The 17703-nt window shown below is 44.8% G+C and overlaps 1 protein-coding gene across 6 annotated transcripts in view; it reads right to left on the reverse strand.

Annotated features, from left to right (window-relative positions):
* Positions 1–17703, reverse strand: part of Frmd4b (FERM domain containing 4B) — a 330791-nt gene that overhangs the window by 100106 nt on the left and 212982 nt on the right. For 5 of the 6 annotated variants that reach the window (NM_145148.2, XM_030255350.1, NM_001346637.1 and 2 more), the window contains one exon: positions 9221–9305. In NM_145148.2, the coding sequence (NP_660130.2) occupies positions 9221–9305 (85 nt within the window). Of the gene's footprint in view, positions 1–9220; positions 9306–9453; positions 9760–17703 lie in introns of those variants that run through there. The other variant, XM_017321538.1, reaches the window with a different exon arrangement.

Genomic DNA, 17703 nt, shown 5'->3' on the forward strand with positions numbered 1-17703 from the left:
GACAGTAGAATTCCCTAGACTTATTCATTTTATGTATAGGAGTACCCTGTGGCTGTCTTCAGACACACCACAAAGGACATGGATCCTAGTACAGATGGTTGTGAGCCACCATGTGGTTACTAGGAGGACCTCTGCAAGATCAGAAACCCCAGGGCCAACAGACCAGGCACCAACACTCCAGTCTCAAAACACATGAGACCTCACCTCCAACAGGATGGAGGATAAAGATTGATATTCAAGTGTGTCTTCACACATGAACGCATACACATACACATCATAAAAACACACATAAAAAAATTCTTCTTTTTAGTGTGGGGGTTGGGTAGGGTCTCACTACATAGCTCTGTGTGGACCAATTTGGCCTTGAAACTCACAGAGCTCTGCCAGCCTCTGCCTCCCTAGTGCAGGAATTGAAGTCATGCATTGCCGCTCCCTGCTCCCACCCCCTGTTTAAGTAATAATGAGTATTTGGCATAAACATGACAGAGGTATTCACAGGTCGTGTGATGAGAACTGACACCCTAACCTCACCCACGCTGTCCTGAGAGAGCTCTCTGTGGAAGAGGTTAGGCACCATTTTAAACCACAGAGCTAGCCCAGGCCCAAAGTAGCCCTCACACTGAAACCTCGCCTCAGAAAAGAGGTTACGATCAAAGGTTACGGTCAAAACATACTAAGGTTTGCAATGTGTTTTCTCACACTGCAAACTGCACCTGCAGATGAGAGCTAGCAAACAGAAACATCCCATCATGGGCAGTGTTTAATATAGCCATACAGGAAGTGGGGATGTGTCAAAAAGACTGCTAGGGTAGATTTTCTTTCTTTTTCTTCTTCTTTTCCAAAGGAAACCGGTTTCATTTTTCTTGATGTTTAATTGGAATTTAAAATGTCAGAAGAAACATTAAGAAACCCACTGAGCATCTCTAGAGATAAACAGCCATACACCAATACAGCCCACCACAGGCTTCAAGAGGATCCTGCTGGTTGAACACGCTTTTACATGTTCTCGGGTCCAGCCATGGCTGAGTTTGGTTTGCGCACGGGCACTTCAAAACTGAAGCCTAAAGAACCTGCTTTCCAATGCTGGAGAGATGCCCAGTGGTTAAGAGCTCTGACTGCTCTTCTAGAGGATGTGGGTTCAATTCCCAGCACCCACATGGAAGCTTACAACTGTCTGTAACTCCAGGATCCAACACCCTCACGCAGACATGCATACAGGCAAAACATCAATGCACATAAAATTAAAAAAAAAAAAACCTTAAAAACGTAGAAAGAACTTGCTTTCTGCTGGCTGTGCTGGCACACGCTTGTAATCCTACCATGCAGGAGGCTGAGGCAGGATTATAAATTGGAGGCCAGCCTGGGCTACATAATCAGACCTTGTCTTAAATAAACAAACACTAGCTCTAATTTCCTTTTGTTTTGTGATAGGGTATCTGGAATCACAAATTAATCTCAAACTGATTGCATAGCTGAGCAGGACCTTGAGCTTCCAATTCTCCTGCCTCTACCTCTCTAGTGTACAGTTACATTCCTGTGCTCCCAAGCCTGGTTTGTGCAGTGCAGTGCAGTGTCTCGGGCCCAGTGTACACCAGCTCAGCACTCAATCAACAGATCTACTTATCCTAAGCCCATGCTAGCTTTCTATAAGGAGACAACTGATCTTTATTTAACGCCTAAAATATTAGAGGAAATCTATGGGCATTTGATTTTAAAAATTAGACTGGCAGTGAAATTCTTCTTTCTACAAAAACTATTATTAATCTTTTTAAAGAATAATTTTAGTGCTGAGAGTGGTAGTGTACACCTTTAATCCCAGCAGAGGCAAATAGATCTCTGTGAATTAAAGGCCAGCCTGGTTTACATAACAAATTCCAGGCCAGCCAGGGCTATATAGTGAGATTCTATGTCAAAAGGAAGCAAAATCATATATCTGTATCTATACACACACACACACACACACACATGAGTATATATATATACACATGTACTCATATTCATTCTTTGGCAATTGTACATATGTATGTAATCTATCTAGATAATATCCATCTTCAACTATTCCCTTTCACTTCTCTGGACGTTCCTCAACACCTCTCAACACCTCTCTTTTCCATACTTAGGTCCTTTCCCCCTCTTTTTTTCTAAAACCCACCAAGTTCAGTTAGTGCTGTCTACTGGGTGTTGACTGGTCCCCTGGCCTCATCTTAACTTATGTGACCATAGCTTTAGGGAGTTTATGAGTGCAATGGCCATACCATGTCCAGAAGACAGCATATCACAGCGCCCCTCCCCATCCTTCAGCTCCTACAGTCTTTCTGCCATGTATCCTGAGTCTTCCTGTAGTTTATACCAGCATCCCATTTAGTGTTGAGCATCAATAGTCAGCTATAGGACTTGGTAATTAACAGTTGCCTACTACACAAAGACACATCTCCAAACAAGATGAGAGCAGAATTAATCTCTCTCATTCATCCTTTGATGACATCTATAATTATAGTTGACCAGAGTTAGGTAAATGTTATCAACAATCCCTAGAAAGTATAAATTATGGCAAGTGTAAATGCCTAGATACTGTCCTGTATTTTTTTCTCTAGAAAACACTACATTATTGTTTATATCTTTCCTAAGATATCTCATGAAGCCCAGGCCAGTCTTGAATTCACTGTAGATCAGAGGCTGGTCTTGAACTCTTGAACCTCCTGCTTCCATGTCTCAGGTACTATGGTTACAGACACATACCATCGCACCCGGCCATTTTTGTTATCTCTTGACTTCTTAGGAATTAAGAAATGTTGCTCATCAGCTCCTCGTATTTACTTCCTGAATAGTCACCAGCAGTTCACTGAATGAATGCCTGAGTGGTGTTAAATTGTGCATACGCACGTTTGCTTTGCGGTAAACAACAATGAAAAATCTTTATCTCTTTTCCAGACTCTCCTAGATATGCAAAGTCAGAAATGAGGTATTTCTTTCAACAAAGTTAAAGGTCACCAGCAGCATATTCACAATTCATACGGGCAATGATATTTACAGAGCCATTGGTGCTACCCAGCATTCTAAATGGTTGGTATATTACTGAGCTAAAGCTGGTGACTATGAACCTATTTTCATATCAGCATGCAGAGCTCCAGCTACTATATTCAATCTTATAGTCATATTTCTGATAATGAAATATGTAAACAGTGTGGCTTTGTATTTGCAAATCAGAGCTCTCTATTCTGGCTCATTCTGTCCTCTGTGGAAGGAAAAAAAAAAAAACAAGGCAAGGGAAGCTCTCTGGCAAAGATGAAGAAGCTGGGGAATTGCTGTAAGAGTAAGTTAACACATCGTGAGTGAGGAATGTGCCCTGCACACTGTGAAGGGAAGCCCACTGGCTCTTAGATGTAGCAGTGAGCAATGAGATCTAGCTGTCAACCCCACTGACTCATGTTTGCCAATCAATAAACCCACCTACAAATCCACAGCTGAAGCTATGTGCTCACAGAACTTATTTACTGCTGTGGCCATGGTTCAGGTGATATTCCTTATGTCAATTGTCCTTAAATAACAAAACACTTTAAGGAATTACTTATGACTGGATGGCAGACAGACGCTCCATCCTGTGAACAAACACGCTATTGTGTAAGTTGTCTTTTGACTGTTGCATACTCATTACATAGAAAATACCCATCCTAAATTCCTATCAATTGTTTTTAAAAAATAATTATGTGGACAACAGTCTCATACACATTCATACGTAATAGTCCATATTATGTTTTATAAAAACTGTAAATTTTAGCTGGGCATGGTGACTCATGCCTGTGATCCTAGTATTTGGGGGACGGAGGCAGGTAAGCTGCTCTGTATTTGAGAAGAGTCTGGGATATATGGTAAGATCCCATTTCTCTTTCTTTCTTTCTTTCTGTCTGTCTGTCTGTCTGTCTTTTTTATTTTGGGTTTTTTTTTTTTTTTTTTTTTTTGAGACAGGGTTTCTTTGTATAGTCCTGGCTGTCCTGGAACTCACTTTGTAGACCAGGCTGGCCTCGAACTCAGAAATCCGCCTGCCTCTGCCTCCCAAGTGCTGGGATTAAAGGCGTGCGCCACCACCTCCCGGCAAGATCCCATTTCTAAATAACAGTATTCTAACTTCTCTGAGAAGGCATAAGAAACGTCCCATTGAGAGAGGAGGACCTGCAACTGACAGGCTACAGAGGGACAGACCGAAAAGAGTTCTGCTCCACAACACTCTTCAAGCAGAGTTTAGTGTATAAAGCAGAAGAGAAATACTATCAGTTTAAAACGGCAGGCTTTACATTCTTGTTTTTATTTTTCTTGGCTTTAATAAGTAGCAGCACAAACAAGACAGAGAAAGCCATTCTGTTGGAGCGTGATCAGCTAGGCAGTGATGTCACCCAGGGTGACTGTGTTTCTCCACACAGGAGGGGACAACAAGTGTGGCTGCAGGCTACGTTTCCTGCTTCGTAAATGCTGCATTTGGGTATAAGTGTTGACTCAGCAGCCAACAATTAGGGAATTCTGAACCCCAAAAGAGAGGGTGATAGTAAAGTTTTGGTGGTGGTGACATTTGAGTGTTTTCATAGAAGTAGCCAAAGATTCTGCTTTGACAATGTCAGCTACCAGATGAGACGGAGCAATAGAGATAGAATGTGTTCTCTTCTGTGAAAACGTCCATCCTCGCCCCCCAAAACAAATCTCAACAGTTTTCAAAACACTTGAGAATTTGGCAACATAAACAGTGAGCCTGGAACAAACCAAGTCTCATAGTGTCCCTACTTACTGCTGAGGCTTCCAGACTCTGAGCATGACGGAGCACAGCAGACACCTTGAGCTGAGTTGGAGTTGGAAGATTGAAGAACTGAACTGAAAAGACTCTGTAGAACAGAGCCCCGAGGGAAGCAAGATGGGGCTTGGGGGTACTGGGCAGACTAGCAACCACCCTGCATGAAGGATTACCTGAAGGTGGAAGCTCATGAAAGGCTGGAAGTGAACAGTGCTTGGTCCTCATTCAGGATGGGAAATGGTACATGATGCCTTAAGGCAGACTAGGAAACCTTTGAATTCCGGGTACCCAGAAGCAGACCCAGGAGTCTTGCCCAGGTGATGGGAAACAGTTAGTTGACAGTAGAGTGAGCTCTGTTCTGGGCTTGCCTACCAAATCATAAAAACAAGTCTGGAAAAAAGCAAACTGCATCCTAATAACTAGACTGCACCCAGAAACAAATACGAAGAATATTTATGTGTGGATAAAAGCAAGTAGCGTTCAAAAAGATAAAATTAGTAATATCTAGGGGGTTGGTGAGATGACTCAGAGGTAAGAGCACTGGCTGCTCTTCCAGAGGATCTGGGTTCCATTCCCAGCACCCAAATCAGGCACATCAAATTTTAAAACTTTTAAGAAGATACAACAAGCAATTGCTTAACAGGCAATCACATGTCATCAGGCTGGCAAAACATGGCTAGAAGGAAAAATGACGTCAACCCAAGACCACCCAGAACTGAGGCATAAATTAGTCTATGTGGCCAAGGATAGGAAAATACCTATCACTATTACATTTTGTATGGTCTGAAGTTAAGTAGTCACATATACCTGTACAACATCTCTTTTTAAAAAATCCTTCTTATAATAAATGCTCAAACACCCCCCGAGGATACAACAACAGAAACGACATGAGGTAATATGCATACACACACATACACACACATGTATGCACGCACACACATATGCACGTACACACACATGCACTTGTACACATGAACACATGCCAACCCTCATACATGCGTACAAACATAGACTGCCCCCCCACCACATATGCACACAGACATGCACACATGGGAAAAATATACAACAACAAACATGCAACCAAAATAAACCAAAACAGAATACCTCAACCCTAAATGAAAACAAAGAAACAACTTAAGCCTTAGAGTCACTTCTAATGGCCTGGTACCAGCTCCTGAGACTATGGCCACAAACCCAGGTGGGGTAACATGACTGAATGTGGAGTTTGTGAGAGAAAAAAAATCTGGCAACAGTAAAAGGTTTCTGAATATGCCACAACCAAAGCCTGATTCACAGTCAGCTGTGTGAGGAACCAGATGTTTCAGGCGGTGCTTGCCTGTGTTGCCTCTCTCCACATCACTGCAGGCTCAGTTCTGAACACACAGCATGCATACTTTGCCCTGTGCACAGCTTACATAAGAACATGCCAGCTAGCAATGCCTGAAACCAGACAACCCACAGTTACCTACGCTGAGTGTTAGGTACTGGAGTGTTTTGAATGTGCGTGCAAGCTTTTCTCCACTTGCAGAAGTATAATGATTTCATTATGAAGAACAAAGAATGGTGCTACCTCCCTACCACGATGTCTCAGCATGGAAGTACCAAATTAGTGTCTCTTTGGATTGCAGTGTATCAGAACACTTGATTTTAAACATGGCTGTTTGGGTAGGTGGCTTGAGTTTCATGGAGTTTCACTTGGGATTAGGACCAAATTTCCAACAATTTCTCAAATGTCCTTGAAACACAACACTTCTGCTACATCTGCATTTCACAGTTGTATGAAAAAGTGTTCTTAGCACTGACAATTATAACACCAAAATGTTAGTTAACTATGAAAAATTTTGAAGATTTCCTACATCCTATAATAACCAACCTTCAGCCAAGATTGAATTCTATATATAAAAATAAACACATCCATTTCAGTAGTATGAACATTTACTTTTAGCTTTAAAAAAATGGTAAGATGTGTGCATATATCAAAAAATTGTTTTAAAATGAATCTCTATATGATTTGTTACCAATAATTTTGATACCTATTTTATATACCTAGATGTCTGGAGTCACATAAAAAAAGAGGTCACAAGGAGATTACTGATCACCCAGCTCAGCCAAATTGTTGAGTCCCAGGTCCTAGTGAGAATCTGTCTCAGAATACAAGATGGACAGACAGTTCCTGAGGAAAGACATCCAAGGTTGTCTGATCTGTACCGGCACATGCACACACATGCACTGGCACACATATGACCCACATACGTGTAAGCATACACAAATACCTCGCAAATACCACACCCCCCACATACACACCCCTTTCTAAATCTAATATAAAGAATAAACCTAGAAACCCAAAACACTTAAGTCACAAGAAACACGAAGAAAGCTGTATCACGGTATTGATACACATAATCAAACTGTCTCAAGTGGAAACTTGGAAAAACAGCTGGAGAAAAAGACACTTCACACACTGAGCCACAAAGACTTGGTGTGGCGGCAGATACCCCATCAGCAACAACATAAGAAAAATCATAATGAATCATTATTTTTGTAGAAATGAAAAAACTGCCAATGTATGCTTTTATATCCTATGGACTAACATTCAAAAACTGAAGACAAAGGCCAGCCAGTGCTTTCAGAAAGAAGCTTGGAAGGATAAGTCACCAGCAGACTCACATGGTATGGGGAATGTTACCCAGTGTCTTTCAGGTGGAAGAAAAGTTAAGTCAGGCAGAAAAGAGTGAATGAAGACAAAACAGAAATGGGGGCCCCAGTGATAACCATGCTTTTATAGTGTTTAAATATCTTTGAAGGTGATCAAAACTTCACACAGAAGTAGTGATGTCCCCAGTATCTGCAGCAGAGCCAAAAGTGAGGCATGATGGGAACTGTCTACACGGAGAAACGGAAGGAGCTCACAGGATGTGTGCAATGCTGGGGCTTCCCTGAGACAGATGTGGTTCGCTGAAGATGTATACCGTCAACTCAAAAGCAATCATGAAGACAGCAAACCAAAGAGAGTTCATCCAACCAGGGCGGTAAAGTGAGGTCATAAAACACTCAGTGAAAGGCCGGCGAGATGCTAAATCCCTTGCCGCGCAAGCACTAATCCTCAGAGCTCATGGGAAGCCAGGCACAGTCTGTGTGTAATTCCAGTGCTCACGGGGGATAGGAGACAGTGCTAGGAGACTAAAGAGCCAGGCAGTCTGGCAGACACAGTATGTGAGCACGGTCTCGGACAGGTGGTAGGTGAGGATCATCTCCCAAGGTTGTCCTTGAACTTCCACACATGTGCATTGGCAGGGATGTATAGTTACTCACATATGTACATATACATACATCACACACACACACACACACACACACACACAAATTCAACAGAAATAAAAAAACATAGGAAGGTGCCACACCTGCACCAGGGCTGTCAGTAGTCATAGCATATATAACTAGCATAAATACTCCAGTGAAGAGACAGAGTATGAAGGCCAGCGCTGACTCGAGCCTGAGGGTCTTGAGTTTTCTGTTACTCATGTAAAAGAGAGAACGGACTCCACCCCTGAAAGCTTCCTTCTGATCTCCCTATGTGTGCCTTAGAGTGTGCAGCCCTGCACCGTGACACACACAATACAAATAAATAAAGATTAAAAAAAAAATAGCCTGGGCTGCATAACAACAGTCTTTCCCCAAACCCAGCCAGCTCCCTCCCCAAGGCCCACACTAAGGCCATACAGAAGCAAATGAAACCAAACCAAACTAGGCAGGCATTTCAACTTAGCTGCTGTATCACTTCAATCCCGACCCTCTCTCTCTCTCTCTTTTTTTTCTGAAATGTTTAACTGATGTTTGTAAAAGTAACTCGTCCTTGAGGGACAGAAACAAAACAGAGGAAAACAACCTCAGCTGGCCCACGACTAAAGAGAACCGACCTGCTGCTGAAAGTGGTCAGTCGAGCTCAGCTGCCAGCTCTGTTTCCTTGGAGCTAAGGTGGGAGTGGCCTTAGGGACTGGCAGGCTGGACGGGAACTGGGATTGCTTTTTTTTTTTTTAAGTATGGTGAATGCTAAAACGAGGAGGCTTCCTGCACTCTGAAGGGATCCATCTTTCTGTCTTTCTTGCTCATACCGTGGGGAGCCTCCCTTGGCTACCTTTGAAGCAGTGACTTAGTGGAGGTGTAATTATCCCGCTTCACCATCCGGCATCTGAAGAAGGGCCCAGGAGGGGAGGGCTGAGGAGAGTGCCTGGGGAGGGGAGAGGGGTTGGGATGGGGTGGGTTGAGGAGAGGGCCTGTTGAGGAGTGGGTTGGGGGGAGGGGTTGCGGAGGGGTAGGTTGGGGAGCTGATATTGAGGAGAGAGACTGTATTCTTTCCCAAGTTAGGATGTAAAAGGGCAGGCAAGACCATGTCACAGTCTCCGGGGAGACATCCCACGAACACACAAACAAGTGTCTTACCTTGTGTACACAGGCCTTTGCGTTCAGGAAAAACAGCTCCACGGTGTTCTTATCCTTTAGGAAGGATATGCTCTCGATGTAGAACCTGAAAGACAGTGTACGGAGTTCAATCCTTCAGACTTGACTTCCAGCTCTTGGCATGATTTCATTTCCTCAAAGACAGCGTTAAGGAGCCACATGGTCCTGCTTTGGTTTTTATGTCGCACACCACCTCAGTGCTCCCACACACCTACCTGCAGATGAAGTCGCCTACAGAGCATTAACTGTGTGTAGGCCGTGAGTTAAAGTGAGATTCAGCATGGGGTCCACCTGCAAACACTGTGTGTGTGTGTGTGTGTGTGCTCTCCCCCACACACAACTCATTCCGTGAACACACAAGCCCGGTGAAGAGCCCAGAGCAAGCAGGCCATGTCATCTGAATGTCAAGGCATCCTGCTGGTCCAGCAGTGACCAGCGTTGGGGTTGGTGGGGGACTCCAGGCCTTACCCCATCTCACACAGAGTTACAGTTAGGCCGGCTCTTTCCCTTTCTTTGCGGAGCTAGGGTTTCCCTTGGCTGGAAGCCAAGCTCCCCTTAGCTGTTAGTTTTGCTCTTTTCTCATGCAAATCAGGGCACAACAGGCCTCATTCCCCTTGCCCTTTTTAAGATTTTCCTTGTACAGTGTGTGAGCCAACACAGATTCTAAGTTCCCTTTTAGCTGGGGGTGGGGGGATGGGGGTGGGGGGGGAGGGTGGTTCTGACAGCTTTGAGATGGGAAGGGAGGAAGGCATCGAACCTTCCTCAACAACACACAGTGCTAAAAGCTGTCTAGGGAGGACTGGGGCTCTGCGCTGAGCACAGGTAAACCTGAGCCCTGGCATTTTTTTGAGTTCTAGAATCTTCTTGTTAAATTATACAGGAGGGACATAATGTCCTAGGGCAACTCACACAGCTGGGGTCCTCAAAAGGAACTTGCTCTCAAACCAGTGAGAATGGAAACACAAGAGGACTGTGGTAGGGGAATGATCTCCTCAGGCCATAGGGAAGTCACATGGGGAAGTCACATGGGGAAGTCACATGGGGCTTGGGCATTTTGTTACTTTTTTCCTTTCTTGTTAATGAAATATGTGAGCCACTAATGCAGCTGAAAAGGCTGTAAAAGAAGTTGTCACCGAAATGTTAAGATGGTTTGGAAAATGGCACCTCTGTGTGTTGCCTTGTCAGGCCGAGGCTCCAGGAGGAGAATAAATCTGGGATATTTGTACTTAAAAGGGTTTAGCTCACTGCTAAGTGAGATTAATGGAGGCTGGGAGACTTGGTTTTTGAAAAGTGTGAGGGCAGGAAAGGAAATGAGGAGTTATGGGAAAACAGGCTTTTGAATAAGAAAAATCTAGACTGTCATCTCTGTTTATTAACATGAACAGAGGTGTGTAGTCTTGTGTCTTTATCAAGGTAAGTGTCATGGCTGAACTTATAACTTTGGAGAGTTGAAGTTAGATATTAAGTGTGAACTATTTTCTTTTTAATCTTATGATTGCTAAGAAAATCTCTCCCCTGTCCTTCTGATTCATGGATGGCACTGGTTTTCAACCTTCCTAATGCTGTGGCCCTTTAATACAGCTCCTCATGTTCTGGTGACCCCCAGCCACAAAGTTACTTCCATTGCCACCTCATAACTGTAATTTTGCTGCTGTTATGAATCATAATAGAAATATCAGATATGAAGAGGGTCTTAGGCGACCCCTGTAAAAGAGTCATTTGATCCCAGAGGGTTGCAATCCACAGGTTAAGAATAGCTGCTGTATAGCAGGAATAAAGTGACATGTGCCATCTGATCTACATAGATCCTTTTGTATCAGGGGGAGCTACTGATACTTTACTCGGAGGGCTCTCCTGTGATCACAAGACATTACACAACAAATGGGGTGGCCAGTACAATGCCTAGGTATGGTAAGTGTTAGCATTCTGTCTAAAGTCCACCCCTACTGTTACCTGGCAATAACCAGGTATGCTCCTCCCCACAGTCTTTGACTCTATAAAGATAACCCAAGGAGGTTTCCAGTAAGAGACTGGAGGGGCAGCATCAGGATCCTGGCTGTTGATCTGCCTCCCGCCATATGCTGGGCTATGCTCAGAATTCTCATGTATTCTCCCGTTTAACCGTCACAGGCTCAGGTCTGTTATCATCCTTTCATGGGAATAGCCACGGAAAGTCAGAGCTCTGCTTGAAGAATAGGCTACATCTGACTTGGCCTCTTTCGACTCTATTGAGAATACTGTTAACTTCTTTCTGGCTGCCTCTCCAGCTGCTGCTGGGTGAGCAGTTGTACAGGAAGCTAAGCCCTCAGGAACCGCAGCTATCTCATTTATGTTAATAAACTTATTGAGAAACAAGACTGGTGTCATCATTAGTGTACTAACATGTATGAACATATGTTTTCTCTCTGCCTTCAAAACAGCAAAGCCAGCACTTCTGGGCAGCAGCGAGCAGGTGATAGATCTTGAGCTAAAGTGTACAGTTGGAGCTGCCTAGAAGGGAGAAGCTCCCCCAGAGAAGAGATCTCCTAGCCCAGAATCCCCTGCCATACCAAAGACTCCCAAACCTACCTTCCATTCCAAGAGTCTCTATTTCTATCCCTCCTTTACCTTTTAAAATCACACTCTGTATTCAATAGAATATCTCCTGTCCAAAAGATTCATTTTGTACATTGTTGAGAGTACAGCGATGAAAACAGAACATTCATTGTCAACCATCAGCCAGCCAGACATGAATTTATTTATGACTAGAAATTATACCTTTACCAGACACTGAATACCTGATTGGCAACAAACATTGAGAAAGATAACGGGGAAGTTAGGGGCAGTAATGACGGTATTGATAAGGACAGTATTGATAACCATTTACCTAGAGTGCTCTAGGAGCTGGCCACTGGGTAGGAATTCCCCATATTGTTTTTATCTCCACTTTTTAGGTTGAAGAGAACTAGAGAACGTACTTGCCAAACAGAAACATTCAGATCTGTAGAATTGGCTACTGAGTGACAACCTACTTGGCTCAAAAGGATCAACTATATCACACCATTCTCATCCAAAGACACTGAAGATGAACAGGTTTCCCTTCAGAGACCACCCGTCATAAAGGAGAAGCAGCATACACAGCCATAACACAACACGCTGATTACTCTCATTCAGGCATTCTGTCACTCTGGACTACTGCAGTGACTACCTCTCACAGAATAGAACTGTACAAAAACCATAAGCGCAATGGACTTTCACTCTGATGAGGTCATAACAATTCTTTCACCCTATTTAAAATCCAATTCTCATTCAGATTTTCTCTCTCTCGCCAGCACTTTCTTCTTAAATTCTGTATCTGAATCAATAACACTGAATTGATCTGCAAGGAAAATCACATGTGCGAAGCCAGAAGGCTGCTGGTTGGATATGAATTGGTGAGGTTGAGCAGGGGACTATCCTTGGAGGATGGGAGAATATACTCTGATGTGTAGGTGTGTGGCCCATGCTAGACCAGGCCAGTGTTTTCACTGTGGTATTTAACACGGGTAGAGTGATAAAGATGTCTGGATCTTAGTTTGTCTGCCAGTATCAATCTAGTGCATGGCTCTGTCCTCAAGTTCCTGCTCTCCAGACCCTCTCTGAAGCCAGGTTTCCTCCGAGGGCTTTGTTCATTTTCCTGCAATGATGTTTCTATGTTAGCTGCAATTGGAACTTGTTTGTTGGCAACCAAGGGACCAGATTACGTGCTAGATGCAATATGTGTTCTTCTACAGATAGCAGAATTTCCTCCCTCTCTCTCTCTCTCTCTCTCTCTCTCTCTCTCTCTCTCTCTCTCTCTCTCTCTCTCTCTCCCACACACACACACACACTCATCAGTAAAACCAGATACAGTAGGAAGCAAATTCTGACTATTCTTTGTAGAGGGATGAAGAACAAAGATGCAATGTTCTTCTTCTCTCTTGTTCACAGAGTCTAATAGACTTCCTAGTGTATGTCCCAAACAAATATAATTCTTTCCTATAGTAACAACCTCAATGAAATACACCACGAGCACATTATCATGGGAGCCTACAAGAGAGATGCCATTAACTCAGCTGATAAATAAAAGGGAGAATGCTGCCAAAATGAAATCCATCGGCTAAGCGCCACAGGAGAGGGGACAATTGAGCTGACTCTTAAAGAATGTATGAGGTCAGCAGGTGACAGTGGCTGGAAGGTCACATCAGGCAGAAGACATATCAGCCTGAGCAGTTCTCTTGCCAGGCTTTGAGAGATGAAGGACCTGCATTGCTGGTGGCCTAGCAGCAAATCGATCTGTAGCTCTTCCAGCTGTGAATAGATCCCTCCATACCGATCGCAGGGCTCATCCCTCATGCGCAGGCCCCTGACTGTATCCTACTTCCAGAGAACAGGTCCCTATCCTGTTTCTCACCAGCCTCTGCCAATGCTCCCTGGATAGGGCTTCTGCCTGGGCATCCGATTACAGCTCTCTGAATCCACCATCCTGCCAAGGGAATCTCTGTGACAACTTCGGGTGTGTGTGTGTGTGTGTGGGGTATGAAAAGCACAGGTGATCTTCAGGGATAATGACCCTCTAGACTCACTCATGAACACCTATTGCTTCAGCTTCTTTTAAAACAGATAGTGTTCATTCTCTGTAGGTTTACTGTGAGGAATCTCACCGTGAGTCCTTTAATCTGATGGCCAGGCTACATGTTCGGCTTCAGGACCAACCCAGGCACTTTGAATAGGTATCTATCTCTCTGGAGACAAGCCACAGACATGAGGAAGGATAATTTCTTCGGAAGAAGAATTGCTTGGGGGAGCTCTTGTCCTCAATTTTTCATGTTCTTTCGACACATTCTCACCTTCCTCGTGGCTTGCTCGTATTCTAGATTCTGGAACTCTAGAACATGACATCTAAATGCCATGACAAAGACAGACTACAGTTGGAGGAAGATGGCCTGCTGATCAGATAGCAAGATGGTATATGGAAGAGAACAGGGTGTGGAAAGGTGGCTCAGTTGGTAAAGAGCTTGTCCTCTTAGTTCAAGCTCTGGGATCTATGTAAAATGTTGGGTATGGTGGCACTCACTTCACACAGGTGGATCCCTGGCGCTTGCTGGCCAGACAGCCTAGCCTATTCATTGAGCTCCAAGCCACTGATACCCTGTCTTAAAAACCAAGATGGACATCACCCGAGGAGTGACATCTGAGGTTGACTTTTGACCTCCATATGAATATATGTAAGAACATACGCATACACACACACACACACACACACACACACACACACACACACACACATCACTTGTGTTCCTTGGGTGGGTTCTCCTTTGAACAGTTACTAATGTTTGGGCAACCACCATTTATGTGTCATAGTATTTATCCATAGACGTCAAAGCAATGCTGTGGGGCTTGGTGACACTTGTCTGTATCTCAAAGCCTGCAGAGGGCCTGGTCATCAGTCTGGGTCCCAGTGTCTCTCTTCCCTTGGGACAAACATGGTGGGCAGCACACACTTTATGGCATAGAATGTATGGCACTAGTAATTATTAATATATTGCTATTGTAGCCAGGCAGCCCTGAGATTCCTATGTAGCCTAGGTAAGCTTCCACCTTCACCTCTTAAGGCTCCATGTGAAACAGACCGGGAAAATATGTCTACACAAATGGCGCCTGGTCAGCTGTGACTTACGTTCTCCTCAAGTGAGTGTGTTTACTTTCTTAACTAAGGTCTTAGCGGAGTTTGTGTGACAATCTTCTCAAGAGGTGACATGGGCCAGAATCACACAATCATTTTGTAGTTAGAACAATACTCAGCTGATACCTGGCAAGAGCTGGGCCCAGAGCAACACAGCCCACTGTAGTTTCTCTAGGCTGCTGTGGATGATGGTAAGAACTTACTTCTGGCTGCGGAGATGGCACACTCAGCCAAGTGCTTCCTGTCTTCTTGCCCCCACTAGCTAGCACATACAGGTGCATCCACCTACCCACAGGCACCTACACCTATGAATATATACATACATCAGAGAGAGAGAGAGAGAGAGAGAGAGAGAGAGAGAGAGAGAGCCATAGATAGATAGGTAGGTTGGTTGGTAGATGGATAGATAGATGGATAGATGGATAGATAGAGAGCTCACAGTAACCACATGCCTCAGAAGCCTTTCGTCAGATGTTGAGCCACATTCTGAACAGGGAGATCAATTCCTATTTATTACTTGTAATGACCCTACAGTGCAGACTTGATCTCCTTCACCATGCAAGCTAAAGGCTGAGTTGTAATTTGTTTAAAAGCATCTCTCTGTCTCCAAGCACCTCTCTCTCTCTCCTCTCTCTCTCTCCTGCCCCACAGTAATAGTAATAGTATGGAAGGAGGTCCCCCGTGCTCCCTTTCACTGCTGTGAGGGGAGCAGTCTTGGAGAACTCCCAAGAGAAGCATTCTTTGCTTCTCCTATGCACTCAGGGCCAGAATTGCACTTCCTCCTCCCTGCATTTCCAGACCGGCTAGTGGAGCCAGACAGGACACCCTGTAGCTGCCCTCAAAGGAGACTGAGGTTTCCAAATGCTCTAGAACGGCCGGTGACCTTGTATGAAGAGTGCAAGGTCCTGGCTGTGACCTGCTTGGGACAGGGGCGAGCATTCTTAAGGATGGTTTATTAAGTGCTTGTCTCTTCAAAGAAGGATCCTACCAACCTCCTGAGGGCAAACAGAGGCTAAGGCTTTGCAAGGAACTGGGATAGCAGGGGAGGCATGCCTGGTGGGGAGAGGGCAGCTGGGTGTGGTGACTAATGAAGATAAATGCTCAGGTCCTCCACCCTGAGCAGATGGGGCTAGGTCAGACCCAAGCCAGACGTCTCAAATCTTCCACAGTGAAAGGCTGTATATCACCCAATGGGCTGTTTTACCCACTCGGCACATGGAGACAGACTCTGGGATTTAAAACGTACAAGTACCTAACATGCATCGGCAGCCTCCATCACTGTTAGCATGCGATGCTCCAACAGACCCCAACACTAGACTAGCAGTACCTGTTCTGCACCACAAATTTTGTGGCTGAGAAGTGAAAAGGTTGGGTGGGACTGAGAATGGTGGGAAAGCCTGCTGTCCATGGTGGGAGGGCTGAGGGATGTGGATGCTGAGGTGATGATCAAGGGCTTGGGCGGGGGTGGGGGGTGGGGGTGGGGGTGGGGGTGGGGCGATGCTGGCCGGAGGAGCAGGAGGCCAGGCATGCCTCTCAGTGTTTTACAGTCCATAGACAAGTCGGCCCCAAATATTAGCTCTTTGAGAAAACCTGTGTCAAAGAGCATACCACAGGTTTAACTTGAAAAGTTTATTATCTCTGTTATTCTTGGTAGAGGAGATTGTAGGGGGGATGTAGGGGGTGGAGCGTTCAGGCTACCACAGCATGCATGTGGTGGTCAGAGGACAATTTTGTGGACTTGGTTCTCTCCTTCGCTTTCACATGGGTTCTGGGGCTTAAACTCAGGTCACCAGGAGTTCAGGGCAAGTGCCTTTGCTCACTGCCCCTCACTTTCCTTTTACTGTACCCTAAGCCTTCTTTCATTGGCTTGAGATACACACTCTTGCACACACTCTTGCACACACACACACACACACACACACACACACACACACACACACTGGGGAGACAGAGAGACACACATTCATTCATGGCCTGTTTTTTAAAAGCTGGATATAGGAGGTAGAAACAGCCTGCTATCTGATGGAGAAGCAGAAACTTGAATCTGGTCTGGGCATGCGTTCAGGGGATTCTGTGTCTTTTGGGAACTTGAGGTAGAATGGTGGAATCTCAGGAGTGGAAACTGAGACGCAGTCCGGGAAGTTCAGAATCGGTCCGGCCAGTGACAGGGTCGCAATTGGCATTAAAACATTCCCAGCTACTCCCAGGCTCTGGGATGCTCTGCATCCCGAAGGGACTGGCATGAGGGTGGGGGCTTTGAAGACTCAAACCCCTGCTCACCCTCTGCGAGTCCCGGAGGGGTCCATTACTCCTTTGGCTAACCACACTCCTCTTTAAAAGGGTGGCCTCCCCTCGCCTGTGGCTGCCACTTTCCTTCTCTAACAGGTCATGGCCTCGGGAGAGCTTCTTTTTATTACTCTTTGCACTTGTATGAAAAAAACAAGATTTATTCAAATAATTTACTCTTGCCCATTGCAGGGGGGAACATCAAGCGGTGTGAGTAATTCGTCACTACAGGCATTCTACTTGGAGGCTTAATCTGCTAATATCTGAAACTCCTTTTCTTTTTCAACTGATTTATTGATTTTTCTTTTCTGTGCATTGGTGTTTTGCCTGCATGTGAGTCGTGTGGGGGTGTTGGATCCCCTGAAACTGGAGTTACAGACAGTTGTGAGCTGCCCATATTTGATCCCCTGAAACTGGAGTTACAGACAGTTGTGAGCTGCCCATATTTGAGGCCAAGAAATGACCCTGAGTCCTCTGGAAGAGCAGCCAGAGTTTG

Source organism: Mus musculus, chromosome 6 (assembly GCF_000001635.26).
Source record: "Mus musculus strain C57BL/6J chromosome 6, GRCm38.p6 C57BL/6J".
Taxonomy (NCBI): domain Eukaryota; kingdom Metazoa; phylum Chordata; class Mammalia; order Rodentia; family Muridae; genus Mus; species Mus musculus.